The sequence below is a fragment of the Nerophis lumbriciformis genome, linkage group LG12, assembly GCF_033978685.3.
Source record: "Nerophis lumbriciformis linkage group LG12, RoL_Nlum_v2.1, whole genome shotgun sequence".
Lineage (NCBI taxonomy): Eukaryota > Metazoa > Chordata > Actinopteri > Syngnathiformes > Syngnathidae > Nerophis > Nerophis lumbriciformis.
Window position 1 is genome coordinate 5,445,710 of NC_084559.2, and position 26,928 is coordinate 5,472,637.

The window sequence follows — 26,928 nt, forward strand, 5'->3', positions numbered from 1 at the left end:
CTGGACAGATCAGCTTTCAGGAAAAGAGAGCGGATGAGGGTATGTCTACAGAATATATTAATTGATGAAAACTTTATTCATTACTCGCGGTTTTACGTAAATTATTATACATAAACTGTGTTTACCAATAATTTAGCTTAAAAACATTACAACACTTAAAAACAAACACATACCAATCGTTGGTTAGAAGGCGATCGCCGAATTCGTCCTCGCTTTCTCCCGTGTCGCTGGCTGTCGTGTCGTTTTCGTCGGTTTCGCTTGCATACGGTTCAAACCGATATGGCTCAATAGCTTCATTTTTTTCTTCAATTTCGCTTGAGCCGCTTAAATCCGAGTCTGAATCCGAGCTAATGTCGCTATACCTTGCTGTCCATCCGCCATGTTTGTTTGTATTGGCATCACTATGTGACGTCACAGGAAAATGGACGGGTGTATATAACGATGGTTAAAATCAAAGCTTTTTTTAGGGATATTGCGTGATGGGTAACATTTTGAAAAAAACTTCGAAAAATAAAATAAGCCACTGGGAACTGATTTTTAATGGTTTTAACCCTTCTGAAATTGTGATAATGTTCCCCTTTAAAGTAGCAGTCTGCGGACTTAGACTGAGACAAACTTTATTGATCCACAAGGGAAATTGTTCCACACAGTAGCTCAGTTACAAAATTAGATGATGTCACCAAATACCTCTACAGCAGACAAACAATGTAGATCGAATGCATCTGAGCAGGATATATTCCATATACTGTAGTATTTAGGTCCAGATATTTACAGAGTTATTACCTGAGGCACAGGCATCTGCTGCACCGGGTTCATCATGTCTGGGTTCTCTTTACCCCAGTAGCACTTGACTATATGGCCCTCTAATGAAGTTCCATTCACAGACACAATGGCATGGGCTGCTGAATCGTGGGAGCTAAACCTAGACAAAACAAGAAAAAGCTGTAACACTGGTTGCTGTATTTAAACGGGACAGTGGATAAGACGCCAAATGTAGTTATACACAATTTAGAATAAATCTAATGTGTTTAATCATATGACCATTTTAGTCATACACTATTCAACATTTGGAAAAAAAAGCTTAATTTCAGATGAAATAACAGTAAAGGTAGTGTGAAATTTACTTAGATATATTCATGGAGTGTAGCTCTTTTTGAGATGCTCGGCAATAATAATAAAAGTGGTTTCAAGACAACTTCAAAGATGGGTTATCCTTTATACTTGGTTTTAGTCGACAAAATTTACTGTAATCTTAGTTGACTAAAATATTGAGAATTTTATCCACTAAAATCATTTTAGATGACTAAATGTTTTCGTCAAAAGACTGACTAAAAATAAATCTAAAACTGTTGTCAAAAATAACACTAATTGAAGAGATGTTTTAGTTTTAATATTTTAATGTAGTTTTAGCAAATAACTATTGTAATGTCTGGTTTATAAGCTGCTACTTTTTCCCCACACTTTAAACTCTGGGGCTAATTTATGGATTATTCCTGGTTTCACAAAGCTTCACATGCCGCCAATAAATTTACCCTGATCACATCAGATCAATGTTTGCCAAACTGGTCACGGTGGACCAACTAAATAGTTCACATTAAATCAAACCACTCACAAGAATATTTAATCAGCCATTTAGCGCGTTATAAAGTCAGCCGCATCTTGGAGGAGACATGACAAGATGCTCACGATCCACTGAACGCAATCGCCCTGCGCCAGGTAGACTTCGTCCTTGAAGCAGCTGCAGGAGCGCCGGCTGTACTCATTGTTCAAGGAAACGACAGCCGCAAGGAATACAAATCCACAACCGCCAACGTGCATGAAAGTCCCAAAAATTATTTATCCGAGACACCGTACCACGACATTTTGAAAAAATTGTTAGCTCGTCAGAGCAAGCAATTACGAAACATGTATGTTATTTTAAAACTAAATCACGACACAATATTTACCAATCCTACTGTTCTGTTACAACTAAAAGTTGTAAACTCTTGTTGAAGTGTGTTGTGTTTATTGCTTGTTATTTAATTAAACATTACATGTGTATTTGTCGCCATCATGTGGTCAGGGCAGTTACTACATCTTTGAGAAGTGTGTACTTCGAATCCAACTTTACTGACCGGAAGTTGCATAAGCCAAGCAGAGAAATCTACGGTGCCAGCACGTACTTTATGGTCGTTCTTTTCCAAGAAATACTGCATATATCTTCTGTTTAAGGTTGCATCGCCGGTATGTATCATAAATTGAACTTTGAAACTTGGTTCTTGTCTAAAATATTTCAAGCTAAATTTATGATGTATAATGAGATCTTTGTCATGCTCATTAGCGATAATTTGCGATGTCATCTAAGATGGCGTCGTAGTACAAATTCACTTTTGTTTACCTTCTTATGCCTTGTAAGGTAGCATTACAGCATATATATGAATACATTTGCATAACATATGTATTGACTGTATTGTTTGTCTTTTTAGTTTCACCCTTTTGAATGTCAATAAACCTGCTGACAACGCTCATCGGTCTCCAGTCGTGACATAAGAAAGGTGTTAAACAGCCCTTGCATCAGACATGCACCCCTACACTATTAACACATTAAACACACAAGTACCTAAACATGCGAAGACGTTAAGGACACGTTAGTTAGCAAAAACGCAGCGAAGCCGCTGACTTTATGTTCCTTCCTCCCACACTATTTCACTTCTGAGCATTCCCAAATGTCAACGGAAGCAACCGACAAACACCAAAACATACTGTAATGTTCCTAGAATGGGGACTCAAACAAATTATTTGACAAAAGCCACACACTGGTACAACAACTCCCCTTTCCCTGCAAAAGCCACACAAACCCTCACCCCACTAAACGCGTCACTTCCCCGTCTTTGCCCCGGAAATACCGACCCCCAGTCAAAGCCATTAGCTGCAGCCGCTACACCACTGAAGCAATCTGACTAGATCAGGGGTCTGCAACCCGCGGCTCTGGAGCCGCATGCGGCTCTTTCATGCCTCCGCCGTGGCTCCCTTTGGCTTTGAAACCGAATGTCAACAAATAATTGTTACTTGATTTATTATATTTCATTTTATTTATTTTACCGTATTTTTCGGACTATAAGTCGCAGTTTGTTTTCATAGTTTGGCCCGGGAATGCGACTTATCAAATAAATTTCCCCAAATAATGCGACTTATACTCCAGTGCGACTTATATATGTTTTTTTCCTTCTTAATTATGCATTTTCGGCCGGTGCGACTTATACTCTGGTGCGGCTTATACTCCCAAAAATACGGTATTTTAATTTAACAGTTGCTATTTTGGAGAGTTCTGGGATCTTGTCATATGAAAATAAAACACATTTTAATATATTGTCGATGGAAATGTATGTCACAGCCCTTATCCGACATCTCTGGCTGCCATGCAATTGTATTGTTTTTAGCGGTCAACCCCTAGCAATGGACGGATCAAAAAAGAGAAACATTTTATTTATATTTTTATTAATTTGCTGTTTTTATTGATGACTAGGTAGTTGTTTTAAATTTTTCGTCAAATGAATATTCCGCAGTCGTATGCCTTCAGAACATTGGAATGAGTTGATTTTTATTTTTTTATTCATTAATAAGGGAAGGAACAGTGTATTTTTTTCTAATGTTCAAAATAATTTGATGATTTGCTTCGTTATACCCAGAAATACATCAAATACGTGTTTATTTTCATAAGTCCTATAGCACAAGTGTAAAGAAACTATAAGTGGCGTTATCGTCATTTTAGGAATCTAACAGAGTTCGCGGCTCTAGGTGGGTTTTATTTGGGGGGAAATGGGCTCCATTGGCTCTTTGTATGCTGAAGGTTGCCGACCCCTGGACTAGATCATTACGCATTGTTTTAGCCGTTTTATTTGACAATCGAAAAAAATGTGCACTTTGGCTAGAAAAACAGCGGAGTTCCGCTAAACAGAGCGCATCTGGGATATCCCTGGCCTTATAAACGGGTGCGCTCTATAGCTGGAAATTACAGTAGTAAAATGTCATAATTTAGGAACGTTTCATGTGTCTGATGAAAAATGCTTGCTGCAGAGTAAGATTGCGCAATAATATCCTCTACTTACCTTACAAATGAATAACCTTTATCGGGGAAAACTCTGATTTCCAAAATTTGCCCAAAAGGGGAGAAGGTCTGTCTCATTAGTTGTTCTGCAAACCAAAGACAGAAGAGGAAAATGATCTAATTATTTAAATTTTCCCAAGTAAACTAGTTATTGAAGACTACCATGTAGCCCCTCTGGTCTTTTCTGTGCAGTCATGTGAAAAACGGCTTATGAATATTTCCTAATATTGCTGGACACATTCTCACCTGTCAGTCCTGTGCTGACACCACCACAATACACAGTGCAATTACTGGGGCTTGACTGGCTCACTACGTCATCAAAAGATAGGTGCTTGGAGTTACCTAGCCGGAGGAGACAGACATCTTCATACATATATCCAACTTCTAATGTGAACAGGAAAACTTGCCATCATTTATGAGCACACACTTTCATATGTGGTTTTTGGCGCGGGAGGCTTTCTCGTGGCCCAGTTAGTTCGGATCTGTCTCCCTCCTAACCATTGCCCGCCCATCTGTTGAATGGCGTTTTCTGCTTCCTGCAATAAACAAAATACAAATAAAACTTAATTTCTATTTCGATACTTGAAGTGCAAAATGCAAATTGCTTTAATGTAAGGTTGACAACCTCAAAATGTACATTTGCAGCAGACTTGATTGCAAATATATATTAGGGATAAACCCTATGAATATGCAATAGAAACGGGATAAATTTAGCCTATGATAGAGATTTTGATTAAATCGTGATAATGCTTGCTGATGCATTATCGCAATCTATAATTAAACCACTTATTACAACATATGCTAGCCGGTGTTCTTATATTTGTTTTGTTTTGGGAAAATGTTATTTTTAGCGAGTGACATACAGCATCTTCAACACGCAGACCGGAGTGTTCCGTTCCAACAACGTATGTTTCAACTCCCACACATTGGCCCTCCACACCTAACCTGACTCTCGCCAGATCCTTGTAGTTCGTTGAGCTCCACACAAGGATCTGGGCTCGAGCGCATTGCAAACTCCTTCAAGATAGCAAAAAATAATGAACCAATCAGGATGTTAAATGAAGAGTTTCTGTCTCTGATAGTTGATATAATAATGTAACTGCATCATAAAGCCTACATGAACTCCATGGTGTTCAGGGATGACTAGTTTCTCCTATTGCTATTGTACTATTTTTTCAGCTATAGTTACATCAATCATTAGTAATGTAGCAGCCTAGTTGTGAATGGCAGGGTCCCTGCTATCACATGTTGATAAAAATATAACATTTACATAATAAAAATCAACTACAGGCTTCCCAAATGCTGTAATAAATTAAGCATGATGAGTTGAACAAATGTCAGCATGTGGCCTCACTTTTAACTCTTTTTTTCAAACGCTTACTTACAATAAGTCATTAATTTGGCTTAGTAAGTCATTATTTTGACTTACTAAGTCATAATAATGACATACCGTATTTTTCGGAGTATAAGTCGCACCAGAGTATAAGTCGCACCTGCCGAAAATGTATAATAAAAAAACAAAAAAACATATAAGTCGCACTGGAGCCCGGCCAAACTATGAAAAAAACTGCGACTTATAGTCCGAAAAATACGGTACTCAGTATCTAAGGTAACTAGGACTGTTTTGTTTTTACTTTACGAAAAAAATATTGAGATATATATCGTATATCGCCGTTCAGCAAATGGAGCGGAAAACACAACCAAAAATTGTAGGCTTCTTCATGTGACGAAGCCGGCCTACTTCACCGCAGTCTGACCCAGGCTTTTGTGGCAGCAACGACGTGGAGACGTGATGGCGACAGGCCGAGTTACACCGATCCATACACCCACCGCCGGAGAGACACCACCATAACTAACATATTTTCTGGGGGAAACACTGTTCTGCATATTTTCTTTGCACAAACGACATCGATCGTCTACTGACATTGCTGCGTTGTTTCAGTAAAAGTTCTGTAACTTTTCGCTCTGTCGTTATCCAATATGTCGGCTATTCTGTTTTGGATTTCCCAGCGTCGCTCTCATCAGCGTCACGGGTTGATTTCAATGCGAGTGGTTGAAGTAGCACGTCATTCAAGATAACGGACAAGTGGTTTATCCAATCACATACAATGATTTTTTTTTTTTACAAGGCCTTGCCTTCTGAAATACATCTCCTATTGAGAAGTCCCAGAACTACAAGGATCTGGCGAGAGTCAGGTTACTCCACACTAGCAACAACTACACAGTCCTCGTCACCTGTACAAACACCGGAATTCTGAACAAAATGCAACATAAGCAGCTTTTTACAGTAAACATGACTAAGAGTGAACAGGACGAGCTGGTAAAAAAGGACTTGGATCTCAATGATTTCTTGGTCTCATTTGGGTTTCAGAACCAAGGTCTTGCTGCTTATAGTGCCTTTTGGAATAGTTCAAACTAAGGAGAGAAACAATACTTTAAGCCTTTACTTTCAAGTCTGTGTAGGTAACACAGTGATACCTCGGTTTTCGCACGCACCAAGTTTTCATGATTTGGATTTTGATGAAAATTGTTGCCAAATACATCTCGGTTATCATCGGTTTTCCGATGTATCATTTCACTGAATGAGTGCCTTAAATAATTCCACACATTAGTAACTCAGTCTTTGTGGGGAATGAATAATGTATTTTTTAGAGTTGAGACACAAACAAAAATTTCTAGCCAAGTAATCCTTTAATCATCTTGATCATAGATGTGCGTGTGTGGGCGGTTTATTTGATCCTAGAACAATAACCAAACAATGCAAAACTCCATATCTGTCTCCTCTCTGCCTCCTATGGTGTGCTGGGTCGCTGTCATTCGCAGCTGACATAAGGCGTTTAAGTGCAAAGTAGGGCAAGTGCTTTATTGAATTTGGCTGCAAAATAACCCAACACAGGGCCAAAAGAAAGTTGCCAAATGTAACAAAATGCTGTGGAAATGTGGAGGCATTGCAGTGCTGTGAGGAGCTATCTCACACGTACGTGTGATTGCATCAGTTGATGTAAACAAAGTTTGTGCAGACAGTCCTGACTCGTCCGTGCGTTCTTGGATACGACAGATTTGCCACGGCTAGCACTGACAAAATGTGAAAAACACTATTACATTTTAGAAAAAAAGTGGGAGCAAAGTATGAAGGTGTAGTCTGCTTGGCTCTTCTGCTTGGCTTTCCTACCATGCCGCTTATCACTGTTTTACGTAGGGGTGTAACGGTACGTGTATTTGTATTGAACCGTTTCGGTACGGGGGTTCCGGTTCGGTTCGGAGGTGTAAAATTACTAAGGCTGAAACGACGCGTCGACATAGTCGACGTCATCGATTACGTAAATACGTCAACGCCGTTTTTGTGCGTCGACGCGTCGCATACCGTATTTCCTTGAATAGCCGCCAGGGCGCTAATTAATTTAAAACCTCTTCTCACTCCTGCGCTTACCAAAAGGCGTGGGGTAAATTTAGGCTTGCGCTTATAAATTTGAGTGATGTAAGGATACCATCATGAAAAGCACATTTAATTAAAAAAAACGTTATTATGGTCTTACCTTTACTTATGAGTCCATGCGCAGCTGCTTCTGATCAAAAGCATCGATAACTTGTTTATAGAAGTCTTCCTTATCTTTCTTCAGTTTTAAAAGTCTCTCTGTCTCGATGGAGATATTCCTTTAATTGTCACATCCTGCTTCGATTGAAAGTCCAGTTTAGAAAACTGTTTTATTTTAGATATGTAATCCTCCATGTTAAAAGTGCAAGCAAACGATCGCTGCTCACTCTTGTGGCTTGTTGTCTTCTTCTGCAGCACCGGTCTTCTGCAGTACCGGTAGTCGCAAGAAGGATCACTAGCGCCCTCTACCACCAGGAGGCGGGAGTCATTTAATGACTCATATTTGACACACGCAGCTACTGTATATTAATAAAACATAGCTGCTTACCGGTACTATTCTTTTTAGCATATTCAATAGCTTGGACCTTAAATCCTACTGAATAGCTCTTAATCTTCTTCCCTTTATGCGATCTCAAATTATTGAAATCAGCCTCCTCCATTTTGAAAATGATGACAGGTGAAGTGTCACTCATGACGTGACGAGTTTGACCCGGCGGAAGATCTAGACATATGCTAATTATTTTGCGAAACGAGTTTGACCCGGCGAAAATTCCAGACATGCGCTAATAAAATTAATATTTTGCGAAACGAGTTTGATCCGGCGTTAATCCTGAGCCGGCGGTAAGGCCAAGCATGCGCTAATTATTTTGCGAAACGAGTTTGACCCGGCAGTAATTCGAGGCATGCGAATACTATATACCCGGCGCCAATTCAAGTAAATACGCACTTTTTTGTATTGGATGTTTATCTTTATTTTTGCACATTTTAAAGCAAAATAAGCAATACTTTTACTTTTGAAATGCTTATACTATTGCAGAATATTAAGATTTGCACTGTATGTTTATTTTTATATTTGCACATTAAAAAGCAAATAAGCTACTTTTAATTTTGTTAAATGTTAAACGTTTTAAATGTTTACATTGTTACAGAATATTTTGTCATGTTATTGTCAATGTTGACTGAGTGGCCATACTTTTTTTTTTGTAAATAAAAGCCATGCTTTTTGAAAAAACTGGCCTACATTTATTTTTTTCATCTTCATTTTAAATAAAAAAAATAATCGGTAAAAGGAAAAATAATCTATAGATTAATCGAAAAAAATAATCTATAGATTAACCGATTAATCGAAAAAATAATCTATAGATTAATCGATAGAAAAATAATCGTTAGCTGCAGCCTTAAAAATTACCAATTCAACATTTTAAACAAAACCTATATTTTTATGCGAATAATTATAACTTAACATGGACAAAATGTGATGATGCAAAGACGCATCAGAAAAGCAAAACCAGACGCCTTCGCAGCAGCTAAGAGATAAAACAATACAGCCAACATTGATACACTTAACAGCTACAAAATTAGAAATGCAGCAGAAAGCTCCCGCAAAGCTTCTTAAAAACGATAATTAACTATATTTACCGGTACTCTAAAAAAAATTTTTCATTTAAGTCTTTATTTATGGGAACAAGATCAACAGTTAAAAGTTCAGGAATAGGTCATGCATGCAAAGACATTAAATTCCATTGAAATTCAATCAATTTGAGAAATTGACCATGGTACCTAGTAGGGCTGTGAATCTTCGGGTGTCCCACGATTCTATTCTATATCGATTCTTGGGGTCACGATTCGATTCTAAATCGATTTTTTTTTTTCCCCCAATTCAACACGATTCTTGATTCAAAAACGATTTTTTTTCCTGATTCAAAAGGATTCTCTATTCATTCAATACATAGGATTTCAGCAGGATCTACCCCAGTCTGCTGACATGCAAGCAGAGTAGTAGATTTTTGTAAAAAGCTTTTATAATTGTAAAGGACAATGTTTTATCAACTGATTGCAATAATGTAAATTTGTTTTAACTATTAAATGAACCAAAAATATGACTTATTTTATCTTTGTGAAAATATTGGACACAGTGTGTTGTCAAGCTTATGAGATGCGATGCAAGTGTAAGCCACTTTTTTTTACAAATGTCTAATGATAATGTCAATGAGGGATTTTTAATCACTGCTATGTTGAAATTGTAACTAATATTGATACTGTTGTTGATAATATTAATTTTTGTTTCACTACTTTTGGTTTGTTCTGTGTCGTGTTTGTGTCTCCTTTCAATTGCTCTGTTTATTGCAGTTCTGAGTGTTGCTGGGTCGGGTTTGGTTTTGGAATTGGATTGCATTGGTATGGTATTGCTGTGTATTGTTTTGTTGGATTAATTAATTAAATAAAATAAATAAAAATAAAATTAAAAAAATTAAAAAAATAGATTTTTTTAAAATGAGAATCGATTCTGAATCGCACAACGTGAGAATCGCGATTCAAATTTGAATCGATTTTATCCCACACCCCTAGTACCTAGCCCTAATTACTATCATTCAGCACTAACAACAATTATTGGAACAGGGATCCAAGATCACTACTTACCCATTTATTGAAGAAAGACACAAAGCCATAGCCTTTTGATTTCCCTGTAGCCATGTCTTTCACCACACGTGCATCACTGTAGATAAACAATAATGCTCAGACATAAATAATGACATCTCTGTGACACAGGCCTTTTCCATGAACAGATATTTACTGTGATAATCGTGTTAATAACTGTTACTTACGATATCCTTCCAAAGGGGCCAAAGGCAGCTCTGACATCTTCTGTAGTTATTTCAGGGCTGAGGTCTCCGACAAAGACGTGAAAGTGATCTTAGACGGAGAAAGCAACATTTTAAAACACAAGTATGCGTGTTCTTGCACATGTTTGATATTGATTATATTTATATGATATTCAATATTAGTAGGGAATGTAACAATATGAACATTTCATATCAAGGTCATTAGTATCGCGTTTGAATGTGCTCAAAAAATACTTACACACACAGACAATAAATAATACATTAACCAAGGATTTTTTTCTTTAAATAAATACATAAAAAAATAATGACACAAACAACATACTTTCCTGGGCAGAAAAAACGTTAACTATTGTTCGGTCTTCCCAAGAGCCATAATATTATTACATGTGTATTTAAATATCTTATATTTCGATTTGTAAGGGTTTTAGAGTGGGGTTTTTTTTTATGATAAAAGCAAAATGGGATGTTGTGCGCATCCCTTTCGGTGTATGTGACGTCACGCCATTGCTTTTCCTGTTGAAGACACCTCCGTGGCATTACTCCTCCGAGCATAGATCGATAACTAAGTGTGCACAACCTGTAGGTCCAATGTACACAATTGAATAACATAGTAGCTCAGACTGCAATGTGTTTATACACGTTTAAATTGGGGTATAACGTTCCTTAATGGGGAAATACATTATTGTATCTTGTATTTAGGTTAGCATTTAAGCAATCCAGCGCTATTTTGCAGTAGGGCTGTGAATCTTTGGGCACCACACGATTCGATTCGATTCATAATCGATTCTTGATTCAAAATGATGCTCGATTCAAAGTCAATATTTTTTAATAACATAGGGTGCCAGTTATATTATTAACTTCATTCCTCAATAGAAGAAATTACAGCTCTGATAAATGTATATATTACTCAAAAGAAATTAGTTTTTTCTTTAATAAAATTCCATCCAAACATTTAATAAAGTCACATACAAATAAGGCAACATTATCCAACACACTCTTCTAAAGTAAATCTGTACAGCAGATATGGGCATCTACATCAACAATATGATTTGCCCGAGTGGTTAGACAGGACAGATTAAAAAATATATATATATATATTTCCCCCCCCTTAAAAATCGATTGATTTTTTTTTTATCCATTAAGATTCGGTAAGTAAGAATCATGATTCATTCGAGAATCTATTATTTTGACACACCTATTCTCCAGTAAAGTGTCACTGGTCAATGAGTTTAAGCACAGTGCGCCGGTTATAAATCACGTTTTTTACGCTAATTTTAATTTAAAAACGATAATGCTAACCTTTGAGAGTTTTACTGCAGTTTATCATCAATACCATTTATCATAGCGTCTCTCAATATTGGTCACAAAAAGTATTTTATTTCTTTTCATTTGTATGCGAGTCCAATCATTTATATTTACCAACACACATTTTTTTCTATAAACAAGTGTAACAGAGAGCTATAGTTTTGTAAACCAGAAGTCCAGAAATAATGGTAAATGGTAAATGGGTTATACTTGTATAGCGCTTTTCTACCTTCAAGGTACTCAAAGCGCTTTGACACTATTTCCACATTCACCCATTCACACACACATTCACACACTGATGGCGGGAGCTGCCATGCAAGGCCCTAACCGCGACCCATCAGGAGCAAGGGTGAAGTGTCTTGCTCAAGGACACGACGGACGTGACGGGGTTGGTAGAAGGTGGGGATCGAACCAGGAACCCTCAAGTTGCGGGCACGGCCACTCTCACAACCACGCCACGCCGTCCCCAATAATAGAAATAATAGAAAATACTAAAGAAGTATACAACAATTGCACAACTCATTAAAATACAAGAGCTTGTAACTCAAATATTTCCTTCAAGTATGTTGCATTAAAACAGTGTTTCGTGCTTTCCTTGATCTCCTTTCCCATTCCATAAACTGGTGTGTATAGCTTGGTTACAACCACGTGACTGAGAGGCAGTCCGCCTCACTTCAGGTTTTCCCTTAAGGGGGAAAACTTTAAAAAATAGCCAGCGTTCACATACCTCATGCTGAGAAGATGTCGGAGTATTATAAAAGGTTTAGAATTAAATATTGGGCCCTTGACCTGTCGATTTGACTACTACACTTGTTTGCCCCTCGCAAGTCTGACATGCAACCCACAAATTGCACATTGCCATTATTTTATCTTACATATTCTACACATTGCTACTGAATATGTATTTATATTTTTTTAAATACATAATGTTTGCGGTCACATGCAGGCAGCAATCAATGCAGAGTCTTTAAAAATATTGTCCTAAAAAAACAAAAAAAACGAATATCATTTTGTGGCTATATCAATTTCCTTGTGACTAGTGAGACACAGCAATGCGGCTTGAAAATGTTCGAAATTATTTTGACCGATGCAAAGGGCGGCAGATACCTGCAAGATGGGCAGCGGTCGTGACGTATTGACATCCACTAACTCGTAATACATGACAAAACTTTCAAGGATGTGTCCTTAAATCCCTTTACAACAAAGGAAAATAAAGATTTGATGGATTGTATTAAAATATTTTAAGTGCTACTTGTGAAAAGTCAGTGAGCGCAAGTAGCTAAGATCTTGTTGATCGCGCGATATAATTAGTGAATTTAGAATGAGTGACGCATGGATAGAAGTGACCGTTAGAAAGATGGATAAACATCTGAAAAGGAAAAAATATAAACTCTGAACTGGGCCGCTAAGAAGTTGTTTATTTCCATCTCTATGTAAGGAAATTGGAGCGTAGCATAAAGTCTTGGTCCATACGGACGTTTTCTGGATATTACGTCAATCAGTATGTTTCCATGCACTAACTTAGTCTGATTTCTCAGATAATTCGGTTTCTTCCATTTTCTCACCAACACGTGGAGTGGCAGTTCATGTGGGCTTTGTACCGAGGATGTGGTTGTGGCTTGTGCAGCCCTTTGAGACACTTGTGATTTAGGGCTATATAAATAAAGATTGATTGATTGATTGATTGATTGAGTTCCCATGCTCTCCCTCTAATGCCTCTCGTACACTAGGGGGCGATTTTGGTCATATCAGCTTGTTTGGCTATGTGGGAATGTAAATTAAAGAAGGCAATGCTACATGGAAGAGCTACTCGATATCAAACTCCAGATCTAAGTCATAAATACAACTTTCCATTTGGTGTTATTGGTAATGCATATGTGTTCAAATGACACTTGTGGTTATTATGATCAGACATACAAAAAGATCAATATTTTTGGGTGAACTGCTTTGACTATTTACTGTTAATACCAACTACGCAGTGAATTATATTTAATTGCTGGTTTAAGATCATGACACTTATTAAAAAGGGTAGGTTTTTATATAATTTATTTGAAAATATTGACTTATTTCAGCTTCTATTCATTTACTCTGTATGCTTGTTGCTGTAAACAGTTCTCCCCGACTCGCTAACCCAGGCCTGGGCAATTATTTTTACTCGGGGGCCAAATATAGAGAAAAAAATGTGTCTGGGGTCCGGTGTATCTATTTTTAGGAACACTAATACAAAACCTCTCAATAATGTCTGATTGAATGCTAAAAACGTTATGACAGACCGCCTTAAAACATTTAATGGAATTTTACACTTTTCTATGAACGATAAAACACTGAATATTGACAACATATGAACGTGACACCCCCTCTCCATTGACATATTTTACAATCAAGCGAAACGCAACAAAAATGCAACAAACAGCAAAATATGAACGCGAAGGGTAAAAATACCCCCACCTACAATCTGATATATGTGATATATCACTAAGCTTTAGAACTTTGTTGTAAAAATCTCCTTACGCATCTGTCCCTGACACCCGCATTTCAGGCTGGCCGCTCTGGAAACACTCTGTGGAAACGCTCCCCACCCACACTGCTTGGTGCCTCGTCTGAGCTGCTGTGACGTAGATTACCATAGTAACTGATTAAATTACCATAGTAACTAGTATATAGAGCAAAAGTACAGATTCCAACCATTGAAATACTTGGTATAGTTGAAGACTTACGGTCATTAGAAAACATCACTGCACAACATAATGGCAGCTACACTTTCCATCTTAAAGATCTAGAAAAATTATTTGGGAACGCCCGGCGGGCCAGATTGAAAAGCTTAACGGGCCGCATGTGTAATATGCCCAGGTCTGCGCTAACCCGCTTGTTGTTCTTCGCTTGTTAATTATTTAGTAAAGAGCGGCGTTGTAGTCCTCCACTGAGACTGCCGCACTGTTAACATCTACATGCCAGAAAAACTGGTTTCCAATTGCACAATGTAGGAGTGTTAATCTAATTTTTTTAAAGTTAAACACAATCAGATTATGGTGTTTCAAAGTGTTTTAAGAAAGCTTATTTTAAACCGAATTATTTGAGGAATCAGACTAATTTAGTGCATAGAAATGTACTGAATGTCCACGCATATGTGGACATGTCAAAAAAATAAAAAAATTTGTCATTTAAAAAACCCAGCTTTTGGAAAACACGGCTTCAGTGTTTGTGTACGATGAAACCACTGCACTAAAACACCCTAAATTGGTAAACCGTTATGCCCCAATTTGTACCTGCTTTCACCCAATGGATAACTGTTGTACTTACTACTTGTGTCTTTTTTCTGGCTTGTTGGCGTAGTGGCCCAGTTGACTTTGACTTCCTGCAGGGATGGACAGACAAAGAAAAGGCCAGATGGGGTAGGTTTACACCATTTACAACAAGAATTATTCAACGAGTAGACATGCTTGGACGACATCATATTGTGAATTTTAAATCAACGGTCATGTTCTGGCGTCACAATTTTATAGCTAAGACAGCAACATTAATAGCAGTCCTCTTAACACAGGCGGTATTTATACTGCATACGTACTTATTAGGGATGTCCCGATCCAGGTTTTTGCACTTCCGATCCGATACCGATATTGTTTTTGCATTTCCGATCCGATACCGATACTGACCGATACTGGCCTATCCGAGCATGTATTAAAGTTTAAAGTTATTTAGCCTACTTAGTTGTCAGAATCATGTTGAAAAGGGTTTTAGTACTCTTGATAACAACTAGCCAGCTGAATTAGGGGAGTGTGAATATTACACAATGGTTGGTAACAAGAAACTGACCTGTTTATTCAAGGATAAACACAAAATAGACAAAATTATACATGACAAACAGAAATGGCATCATTGAAACTAGGGCTGGGCGATATGGCCTTTTTTTAATATTGCGATATTTTAAGGCCATATTGCGATACACAATATATATCTCGATATTTTGCCTTAGCCTTGAATGAACACTTGATGCATATAATCACAGCAGTATGATGATTCTATGTGTTTTGATTGATTGATTGAGACTTTTATTAGTAGGTTGCACAGTGAAGTACATATTCCGTACAATTGACCACTAAATGGTAACACCCCAATAAGTTTTTCAACTTGTTTAAGACGGGGTCCACTTAAATTGATTCATGATACAGATATATACTATCAGATATATACTATCATCATAATACAGTCATCACACAAGATAATCACATTGAATTATTTACATTATTTATAATCCAGGGTGTGGAGGGGGGCGCCTGATGTAAGTGTCAAAAAGACAGCCAAAAGAGTTTGATATGAGAATAAATCTAAAGTTAAAATATAGGGTAGAAATGCACCCATTTGCAGGAAATGTAGTCTTGATTTTAAAAATGTTCTTTCAAGGCTTGCATGTCTACATTAAAACATTCTTCTTCATACTGCATTAATATATGCTACTTTTAAACTTTCATGCAGAGAAGGAAATCACAACTAAAAAAATCACTAATTTTTTCATACGGTGTTGATGTGGAAATTTTTGCCATTTTGATGGTGTGGAGTCTGGACGTGTGGCACCGAATGCAGATAAGCGTCTCGACAGACGTCACAATATTTGAACAATGATGACGAAAACTGTTGTCTCTGTCGTGTCCGTGTGTCGAAAATTGTTATGCGCTTATTTTTTTATTTGATTTTGTGCGTGGCATAGATTTGCCGTGCGCAGAGGACGCTTGAGCAGGCGCGCACCTTAGCGGCTGCGCTAGCATCACAGCTAACGTTAGCCATGCCGCTACCTCGCTCTCTGCTGGGAGAGGACGTATACGTATGTGAAGTATGACGTGACAGTATGTGACGTATGACGTGACAGTATGTGACGTGTGTAAGAAGGTGCGCTCGCTGTCTGTGAGAGGGAGACACAGGAAAGAGTGAGAAGAGCCTGTCGTGTAATGCCAGCAGCTAAAAGCAACTGTGTGAGAATTGTGGATGTATTGAAGGTGTGCTGGAAAATGCGGAACGGAAATTACGGCGCAGCAGAAAAGTGGAATGTATTATTTAAATAGGTGCGTTGGAAAACACGGACCGGAGTTGTTTTTTTTAAACTCGATCTGGATCGGCATTTTCCCATGCCTTGCCGATACGCAATTTTTGGCAAATATCGGCAGCCGATCCGATCCAAATATCGGATCGGGACATCCCTAATACTTATACTACAGTGTTTCTTTCCTATTTATTCATTTATTCGCTGCGTACAACTGCATTTTTTGCAACCCGACAAAATATTTTGGTGATACCTGTTCGCCCTAGTTTATACACACTTCAGTATGGGATTGTAGGTAAATGTAGCTTGTCGTTACATTGCCATACAGCCAGTGGCGGTATGCATCGCGACTCCACATCTTTACGCACCTGGTTTGCCACAGAATAAATGGAGCATGAGGATCAGTGTTGCCACCTTGGCAACTTTATGGTTATTTTTGAGAGTACTCAGTGGCCTAGTGGTTAGAGTGTCCGCCCTGAGATCGGTAGGTTGTGAGTTCAAACTCCGGCCGAGTCATACCAAAGACTATAAAAATGGGACCCATTACCTCCCTGCTTGGCACTCAGCATCAAGGGTTGGAATTGGGGGTTAAATCACCAAAATGATTCCCGGGCGCGGCCACCGCTGCTGCCCACTGCTCCCCTCACCTCCCAGGGGGTGATCAAGGGTGATGGGTCAAATGCAGAGAATAATCTTGCCACACCTAGTGTGTGTGTGACAATCATTGGTACTTTAACTTTAACTTTAACTTTATTCAGACCTCTCCTAATTGTCGAGAGTGGAGATATTACAGTGAATATTTGTTTTATTATGGTTTAATACAGTTAGTTTGTATGTTTAGCACCCAGCAATGCTGCAGATGCTTGGGTCACAATAAAGCTACATGTGGGTTCGGGCTCAAAATTATAAGGTCCTGGATCATAATTTTTCCCAAAGTAATCAGTCGTTGTTGGCTGTCACAAAGTCTGCTTGATTACTACTACCGGTACTACTACTATGTCATGCGAAAACGTGACTGGCTTCCTCATTATCTCTCAAATGGCTCGGAAATCTCTGTGAGATTGATACTATTTTGATCATATCTATTTATTCGCAAACTTTGGAAGTCTTTTGGTGTCATAAACCAAATATATACAAGAACAGCTTCAATATAGAGGCAACTTGTTTTTCCACTCTATTTTAAAGCCTTGTACAGCTGCTTGCTGACATACACTAATCATGTTTAGCTTAATTTCACAGCAAATGTATATCAGCTCTAAATACTGTTGTCATCTTGACTAATAATCGGTATTGGCCCTGAAAAAAACATATTGGTCGATGTCTAGTTTGTGTGCGTGCTTATTCACGTGTCGAGTCCCCAAGCCCACCCATCTCCACTCACCCTGTAGTTACGATAGCTTACCTTACCCATTATTTTCCTTCCATTCATGGCTGCCAATGAGGCGGCAGCATGCCTGTGGTCATAGAACTCCACAAAGCAGTATGGATCATTTCCAGATGTCTGTCAATAGAGAAAACAAATTACATTAATTTCACAATACTATACTGTACGTGCACAGCAGTAGAACGCTTCTGTTCTTGAAAACCTTTAAAAGCTGCAGACAATACACTGTAATGGCACTTTGCCCATTGTAAAAATACTTGCCACTCACATCAACAATCATTTTACAGCTTTTGCAGGGTCCTATCTGTGTGAAGACCTGCACAATGAGGGGCTCGGTAACATCCCTGGACAGATTCCCCACATACCTACAAGCAAAAGTTTGAGTTTGAGTTTATTTCCAACATGCATGCATACAACATGATACATCACAATTTCCAGTTTCTCGATTCAAAAATGAGTAGGACGAAGCAGAGCTTACTTAATCCTGCCCCTTTTCCTTTACATAGCAAGAAAATGTGGCTTGTCAAGACTTTCCAAAACAAGTAAAATTAGCTAACCTCAATGAACCCAAAAATACCTTAAAATAAGTATTTTCTCACCAATAACAAGTGCACTTTTCTTGATAGAAAAAAGAAATAAGACCTTTTTTCTCAATACGTTGAAAAATATTTTTAAATTAAGTAACTGCTAGTGCCATTATCTTGACATAATGATATGCGCTCGGCATTACATGTCTTGCATTTTCCCAGCGATAACATGACATCATCGCGCCAATTGCTTGCTCTTTCAGTCAACTAGTGCGCAAGGAATATATATATGTATATATATATTTATATATATATATATATATTTATTTATTTTTTTTTTTTTTTTTTATTTTTATTTTTTTTTTTTTTTACAGCCTGGCCCCCAATCAATTTTTTTATTGTAATTTTGAAGAATGTATCTGAATGTGCATGAACTATTTCTGTTCAAAATTGTTTTAAATGTCACATGTTAAATGTTTAAATATGAACTGTCAGCCCGGGATCTTTCTGTGTGGAGTTTGCATGTTCTCCCCGTGACTGCGTGGGTTCCCTCCGGGTACTCCGGCTTCCTCCCACTTCCAAAGACATGCACCTGGGGATAGGTTGATTGACGACACTAAATTGGCCCTAGTGTGTGAATGTGAGTGTGAATGCTGTCTGTCTATCTATCTGTGTTGGCCCTGTGATGAAGTGGCGACTTGTCCAGGGTGTACCCCGCCTCCCGCCCGATTGTAGCTGAGAAAGGCTCCAGCGCCCCCCGCGACCCCAAAGGGATTAAGCGGTAGGAAATGGATGGATGGATGGAGTTTACTGTACTGTGCCAACTGTACTACTATATGAGTACATATTTTCTATTGTTTCATTGAAAATAAAACAGCAAAGTCCATTTGGCTGTCATCTCTTTTAATTATGAGACACAATTGTGTCAAAATCATGATTTGTTTTTTCATGCTTGAAATAAGAAACTATTACTTTGAAAAAGCAGTTTTATACTTGTGAGTGTTGATGACACAGCTTTGCAACAGTTGATATTCTAGTTTCAAGCATGTTTTACTCAAAATAGGTCATCAAATCTCAGCAACAAGCTGTAATATCTTACGGAGATCATTTAGGACCACAACACTTAAAACAAGTAAAACACTTTAACATGAAATCTGCTTAGTGAGAAGAATTATCTTATTAGACAGAAAATAAGCAAATGTCACCCTTATTTGAGATATTTAATCTTTCTTAGATTTCAGTATTTGCAGTGTAAGAAGTGTTTGTCAAACAGGAAGTGTAGCATTTAAACAAAGGCTAGGAAGCTGGCTAGTTTAATTCAATAACAAACGCATGCTGCTATTTTGAAAGCCACAATAATGGTTTCTCATAACATCGGGTGGACATTATTGAGTCCCCCCATAAAAAAAAGAGTATTATCTCTTTACTTGAGCTGTTCTGGACTGGCCTCTACCAGCGTTGACGTGGCTCGTCTTTCAGCTCGCTTAGCCGGCTCGAACGGGCCTCATGCTTCCGACAGTTGACAGCGACAATGTCACAAAAACAATACCTGCCATAAGAACTCGGTTGGTTTTCGAGTCAATAACTAAGTGAGGTTATTTATGTGAAAAATGTTGAACTTAACACGCATTTAAATGTGGCAGCCGCTGTACAAAATAAAACGTTATAACTACGTCGGCTAGCCAACCATGTTTTTAAAAACCCATGATTCCAAACGCCTCATATGGCTGTAGAATGTAAAGTTTTCCACACACGATTAATAGAATATATCATGTTTTTTTTTTACGTCAGCGTGGCATGGATAATAGTTACTAGGTTTTTTTAAATTACACGTGGAGGCATTTCAGAAATACTTCCCTTCCCAGGACATAGACGGGGCCATTGTACTCACAAGGTTCTCGGCTGGTCGTCGTCCATCGTCAAGGTTTGGCGGTCACTGTCCAGAGAGCACCCTTTAAATCAAGGACATACAAAATGTCTCGCGTTGACCTCAAGCGACCAAAAAACAGGGGAAGGGGTTTGGGGCTACGGATATGTGCTATAAAAAAAAATGTCTGTGTGTGTGTCACGTCCACGCCGCGCGGCTGCAGTCTGATGCAAACAATGGGGACGTTGAAGATGGCGGAGGCCGGAGGGACGGCGTCAGCAGATATAAAACACAAATACAAATAGACGGGATAGAAATTGAAAGAGTAAATGAAACCACATTTCTAAGTATAATGGTTGGTGATAAATTCAACTGGAAATGTCACGTGAAAAAATATACAACGTAAAGTAGCAAGAAACACGTCAATAGTGAATAAAGCAAAACATGGTCTAGACCAGTGTTTTTCAACCACTGTGCCGCGGCACACTAGTGTGCCGTGAGATACAGTCTGGTGTGCCGTGGGAGATTATCTAATTTCACCTATTTGGGTTAAAAATATTTTTAGCAAACCAGTAATTATAGTCTGCAAATGATGTGTTGTTGTTGAGTGTCGGTGCTGTCTAGAGCTCGGCAGAGTAACCATGTAATACTCTTCTATATCAGTAGGTGGCAGCCAGTAGCTAATTACTTTGTAGATGTCGGAAACAGCGGTGTCTAATGCTTAAACCATACTTGCCAACCCTCCCGAATTTTCCGGGAGACTCCCGAAATTCAGGGCCTCTCCCGAAAACCTCCCGGGACAAATATTCTCCCGAAAATCTCCCGATTTTCAGCCGGACCTGAGTGAGGACAGCCTTTTTTCACAACGGGAGGACAACAGGGTGACAAGAACTAAATCATCCAGACTAGAGACAAATTGTATTATTATGTTTATCTTACCTAAAAATAAATATATTTATTAATTAACTTCCGCCCGATTGTAGCTGAGATAGGCTCCAGCGCCCCCCGCGACCCCAAAAAGGGAATAAGCGGTAGAAAATGGATGGATGGAATTTAAAAAAAAAAAAAAAAAAAAAAACTAAATACATTTTTACTATATTTTGCTAAAAACATCAAAATTAATTGTATTTTTATTTGTATTTTTTCTGACTCCTTATTACATCCAGCCATAGAATTAAAATAAACATATTTGAAATAATTCATTTTAAATTATCATAATAATTCATTTAAAATGACCATATTTAATTATTAAAATAATTGCTTGTTTATCAACTTTATCATTTTATTCATTACATTTTGAAGCTCTCAGAAGCCAAGTTATGTTATATTCCTTAAGATTTATTTGTGCAAGTTTGAAGTATCAATTATCTAAACATAGTTTTGTTTGCATATTTTCAGGATATATATATATATATCCATCCATCCATCCATTTTCTACCGCTTATTCCCTTTGGGGTCGCGGGGGGTGCTGGAGCCTATCTCAGCTACAATCGGGCGGAAGGCGGGGTACACCCTGGACAAGTCGCCACCTCATCGCAGGGCCAACACAGATAGACAGACAACATTCACACTCACATCCACACACTAGGGCCAATTTAGTGTTGCCAATCAACTTATCCCCAGGTGCATATATATATATATATATATATATATATATATATATATATATATATATATATATATATATATATATATATATATATGTATGAAATACTTGACTTGGTGAATTCTAGCTGTCAACATACTCCTCCCCTCTTAACCACGCCCCAACCACGCCCCCCAACCCCGACCACGCCCCCCACCCTCCACCCCCCCACCTCCCGAAATCGGAGGTCTCAAGGTTGGCAAGTATGGCTTAAACCAAAAACAAACAAAAGGTGACTGCCCCTAAGAAAATGCATTGAAGCTTAGGGAAGGCTATGCAGAACGAAACTAAAACTGAACTGGCTACAAAGTAAACAAAAACAGAATGCTGGACGACAGCAAAGACTTACTGTGGAGCACAGACGGCGTCCACAAAGTCAATCAATCAATCAATCAATGTTTATTTATATAGCCCTAAATCACAAGTGTCTCAAAGGGCTGCACAAGCCACAACGACATCCTTGGTACAAAGCCCACATAAGGGCAAGGAAAAACTCACCCCAGTGGGACGTCGATGTGAATGACTATGAGAAACCTTGGAGAGGACCGCATATGTGGGTAACCGCCCCCCCCCTCTAGGGGTGACCGAATGCAATGAATGTCGAGTGGGTCTGACATAATATTGTGAGAGTCTAGTCCATAGTGGATCCAACATAATAGTAAGAGTCCAGTCCATAGTGGGGCCAGCAGGACACCATCCCGAGCGGAGACGGTTCAGCAGCGCAGAGATGTTCCCAGCCGATGCATAGGCGAGCGGTCCACCCCGGGTCCCGACTCTGGACAGCCAGCACTTCATCCATGGCCACCGGACCTGTGCCCCCCGCCCTCCACAAGGAAGAGGGGAGCAGAGGAGAAAAGAAAAGAAATGGCAGATCAACTGGTCTAAAGGGGGGTCTATTTAAAGGCTAGAGTATACAAATGAGTTTTAAGATGGGACTTAAATGCTTCTACTGAGGTAGCATCTCTAATTGTTACCGGGAGGGCATTCCATAGTACTGGAGCCCCAATAGAAAACGCTCTATAGCCCGCAGACTTTTTTTGGGCTCTGGGAATCACTAATAAGCCAGAGTTTTTTGAACGCAGATTTCTTGCCGGGACATATGGTACAATACAATCGGCAAGATAGGACGGAGCTAGACCGTGTAGTATTTTATACGTAAGTAGTAAAACCTTAAAGTCACATCTTAAGTGCACAGGAAGCCAGTGCAGGTGAGCCAGTATAGGCGTAATATGATCAAACTTTCTTGTTCTTGTCAAAAGTCTAGCAGCCGCATTTTGTACCAATTGTAGTCTTTTAATGCTAGACATAGGGAGACCCGAAAATAATACGTTACAGTAGTCGAGACGAGACGTAACGAACGCATGAATAATGATCTCAGCGTCGCTAGTGGATAAAATAGAACAAATTTTAGCAATATTACGGAGATGGAAGAAGGCCGTTTTAGTAACACTCTTAATGTGTGATTCAAACGAGAGAGTTGGGTCGAAGATAATACCCAGATTCTTTACTGATTCGCCTTGTGTAATTGTTTGGTTGTCAAATGTTAAGGTGGTATTATTAAATAAATGTCGGTGTTTAGCAGGACCGATAATCAGCATTTCCGTTTTCTTGGCGTTGAGTTGCAAGAAGTTAGCGGACATCCATTGTTTAATTTCATTAAGACACGCCTCTAGTTGACTACAATCCGGCGTGTTGGTCAGCTTTAGGGGCATGTAGAGTTGGGTGTCATCAGCATAACAATGAAAACTAACACCGTATTTGCGTATGATGTCGCCTAGCGGCAGCATGTAAATACTAAAGAGTGCAGGGCCAAGAACCGAACCCTGAGGAACTCCGCACGTTACCTTAACATAGTCTGAGGTCACATTATTATGGGAGACGCACTGCATCCTGTCAGTAAGATAAGAGTTAAACCACGACAAAGCTAAGTCTGACATACCAATACGTGTTTTGATACGCTCTAATAAAATATTATGATCGACGGTATCAAAAGCAGCCCTAAGATCAAGAAGCAGCAACATAGATGACGCATCAGAATCCATCGTTAGCAGTAGATCATTAGTCATTTTTGCGAGGGCTGTCTCCGTAGAGTGATTTGCCCTGAAACCGGATTGAAAAGGTTCACAGAGATTGTTAGACACTAAGTGTTCATTTAGCTGCTGTGAGACAATTTTTTTCGAGGATTTTCGAAATAAAGGGAAGGTGGGACACCGGTCGGTAGTTTACCATGAGGTCAGGATCAAGGTTAGGTCTTTTGAGCAGAGGATGAATAACCGCTTTCTTGAATGCTAGGGGAACAGTGCCAGAGGAAAGTGAAAAGTTTATAATATTTAGCACTGATGGACCTAATAATACAAAAAGCTCCTTGATAAGTTTCCCAGGAAGTGGGTCAAGTAAACATGTTGTTTGTTTTATCCCACTTACACGCCGTAATAGTTCTATATCAGTAGGTGGCAGCCAGTAGTTAATTACTTTGTAGACGTCGGAAACAGCGGTGTCTAATGCTTAAACCAAAAACAAACAAAAGGTGAGTGCCCCTAAGAAAATGCATTGAAGCTTAGGGAAGGCTATGCAGAACGAAACTAAAACTGAACTGGCTACAAAGTAAACAAAAACAGAATGCTGGACGACAGCAAAGACTTACTGTGGAGCACAGACGGCGTCCACAAAGTACATCCGAACATGACATGACAATCAACAATGTCCCCACAAAGAAGGATAAAAACAACTGAAATAGTCTTGATTGCTAAAACAAAGTAGATGCGGGAAATATTGCTTAAAGGAAGACATGAAACTGCTACAGGAAAATACCAAAAAAAGAGAAAAAGCCTCCAAAATAGGAGCGCAAGACAAGAACTAAAACACTACACACAGGAAAACGGCAAAAAACTCAAAATAAGTCACGGCGTGATGTGACAGGTGGTGACAGTATACCTACTTTGAGACAAGAGCTATAGTGATGCATGCTTGGTTATGGTTTAAAGTCATATCCAACAATTGCGAAAGCGACTTCTTACTGTCAACTGGGTTTATTATTTTAACGATTTCTGCTGGTGGTGTGCCTCTGGATTTTTTCAATGCAAAAAATGTGCCTTGGCTCAAAAAAGGTTGAAAAACACTGGTCTAGACCAGTGGTTCTCAAATGGGGGTACGTGTACCCCTGGGGGTTCTTGAAGGTATGCCAAGGGGTATGTGAGATTTTTTTTTAAATATTCCAAAAATAGCAACAATTCAAAAATCCTTTAAAAATATATTTATTGAATAATACTTCAACAAAATATGAATGTAAGTTCATAAACTGAACATCAAATCAAGTAGGCTATTCCATTCATTACCATAAACCCAGAGTTTCCCCCATGCCATGATGGTTTGACCCTCACTAAAATGCAGTGATGTGTGGTGAGGTTGATGGCTGGCTGGTGAGGCACTGACTTCATCTCAGTCAGATTTACAAACATATGAACCCTAAAGAGTATCTTATTCACCATTTGATTGGCAGCAGTTAACGGGTTATGTTTAAAAGCTCATACCAGCATTCTTCCCTACTTGGCACTCAGCATCAAGGCTTGGAATTGGGGGTTAAATCACCAAAAATGATTTCCGGGCGCAGCGCCGCTGCTGCCCACTGCTCCCCTCACCTCCCAGGGGGTGATCAAGGGATGGGTCAAATGCAGAGGACAAATTTCACCACACCTAGTGTGTGTGTGACAATCATTGGTACTTTAACTTAACTTTAACTTTACACATACAAACTGTAGCACACAAAAAAGCACATTTATTTAAAAAAACGTTATTATGGTCTTACCTTTACTTATAAGTGCGGGAAAAGTGGTGTTCGTGTTGGAGGAGTTGTGAATGAATGAAATATGAAATCCGTGCTGCAGTCTGCAGGTGTACCTAATGTTGTGTCCCTGCAGTCGTTCACGGATCCTCCGGCGCGAGCATTTTTGTTTTTGCACTTTTTGGCTTCTTGTTAAGTGACTTTTTTTGGGTGGATTCGGCCTTGCACGTGGAGGGTTTGGGTGTGGGCTTTAATTGGTGTGGCGCTCTCGTCGGGGGGTGCATTCTGCAGCGGGGGTGCATTAACCGCCACCAGGAGGCGGGATTACTGCGAGCCTCACACAGTGCGTCTTCGCAGCAGTTTTATGATTGCTCAGCACAAGAAATACTTTACACACATACAGTTGTTGACAAAATACACTGTACATTATATACCTCAGCTAACTAAACTATGGAAATGTATAATATAATTCATATAGCAATACGGTCTCACTGCACAGCAGGCCAGCAGTTAGCCGAGTCCGCAATCCATGTTGAGGCACAATTGAGTGACGTGCCTCAACTGGCTGCTGATCACCGCACCGTCTCTTCTCAGTATTTGAACGGCAAATGTGAAAATTCAGCGATTTTGAATGAAAAATAATCTAAAACATGTGAAGATAATGGAAAATAACTTTATAGTATAATCACTGAATACATATACCAATTTAATTAATTTTTTTTCTTTTTACATTTATTTTCTTTCCATGATGGCAGGTGAGGCCCCCCCTCCAGTGACCGCACGTCACTGCTAAAATGTATGTCAAAATGAACTGTGAAAAGAAATGCAACAATGCAATATTCATTGTTGACAGCTAGATTTTTTGTGGACATGTTCCATAAATATTGATGTTAAAGATTTCTTTTTTTGTGAAGAAATGTTTAGAATTAAGTTCATGAATCCAGATGGATCTCTATTACAATCCCCAAAGAGGGCGCTTTAAGTTGATGATTACTTCTATGTGTAGAAATCTTTATTTATAATTGAATCACTTGTTTATTTTTCAACACGTTTTTAGTTATTTGTTTATCTTTTTTTC

General features: G+C 38.8%; 1 protein-coding gene across 1 annotated transcript in view; it reads right to left on the reverse strand.

Moving 5' to 3' along the window:
• Positions 1-20,752, reverse strand: part of LOC133623038 (cytotoxic granule associated RNA binding protein TIA1-like) — a 28,808-nt gene extending 8,056 nt beyond the window's left edge. The window contains exons 1-10 of the mRNA XM_061985954.2: positions 20,449-20,752; positions 18,299-18,395; positions 18,049-18,147; positions 14,912-14,966; positions 10,289-10,376; positions 10,104-10,179; positions 4,515-4,623; positions 4,334-4,429; positions 4,089-4,173; positions 784-922 (exon numbers count right to left, since the gene is read on the reverse strand). Coding sequence (XP_061841938.1) covers positions 784-922; positions 4,089-4,173; positions 4,334-4,429; positions 4,515-4,623; positions 10,104-10,179; positions 10,289-10,376; positions 14,912-14,966; positions 18,049-18,147; positions 18,299-18,395; positions 20,449-20,474 — 870 coding nt within the window. The 5' untranslated portion in view covers positions 20,475-20,752. The remainder of the gene's footprint in view (positions 1-783; positions 923-4,088; positions 4,174-4,333; positions 4,430-4,514; positions 4,624-10,103; positions 10,180-10,288; positions 10,377-14,911; positions 14,967-18,048; positions 18,148-18,298; positions 18,396-20,448) is intronic.
• Between the last annotated feature and the right edge of the window lie 6,176 nt (positions 20,753-26,928).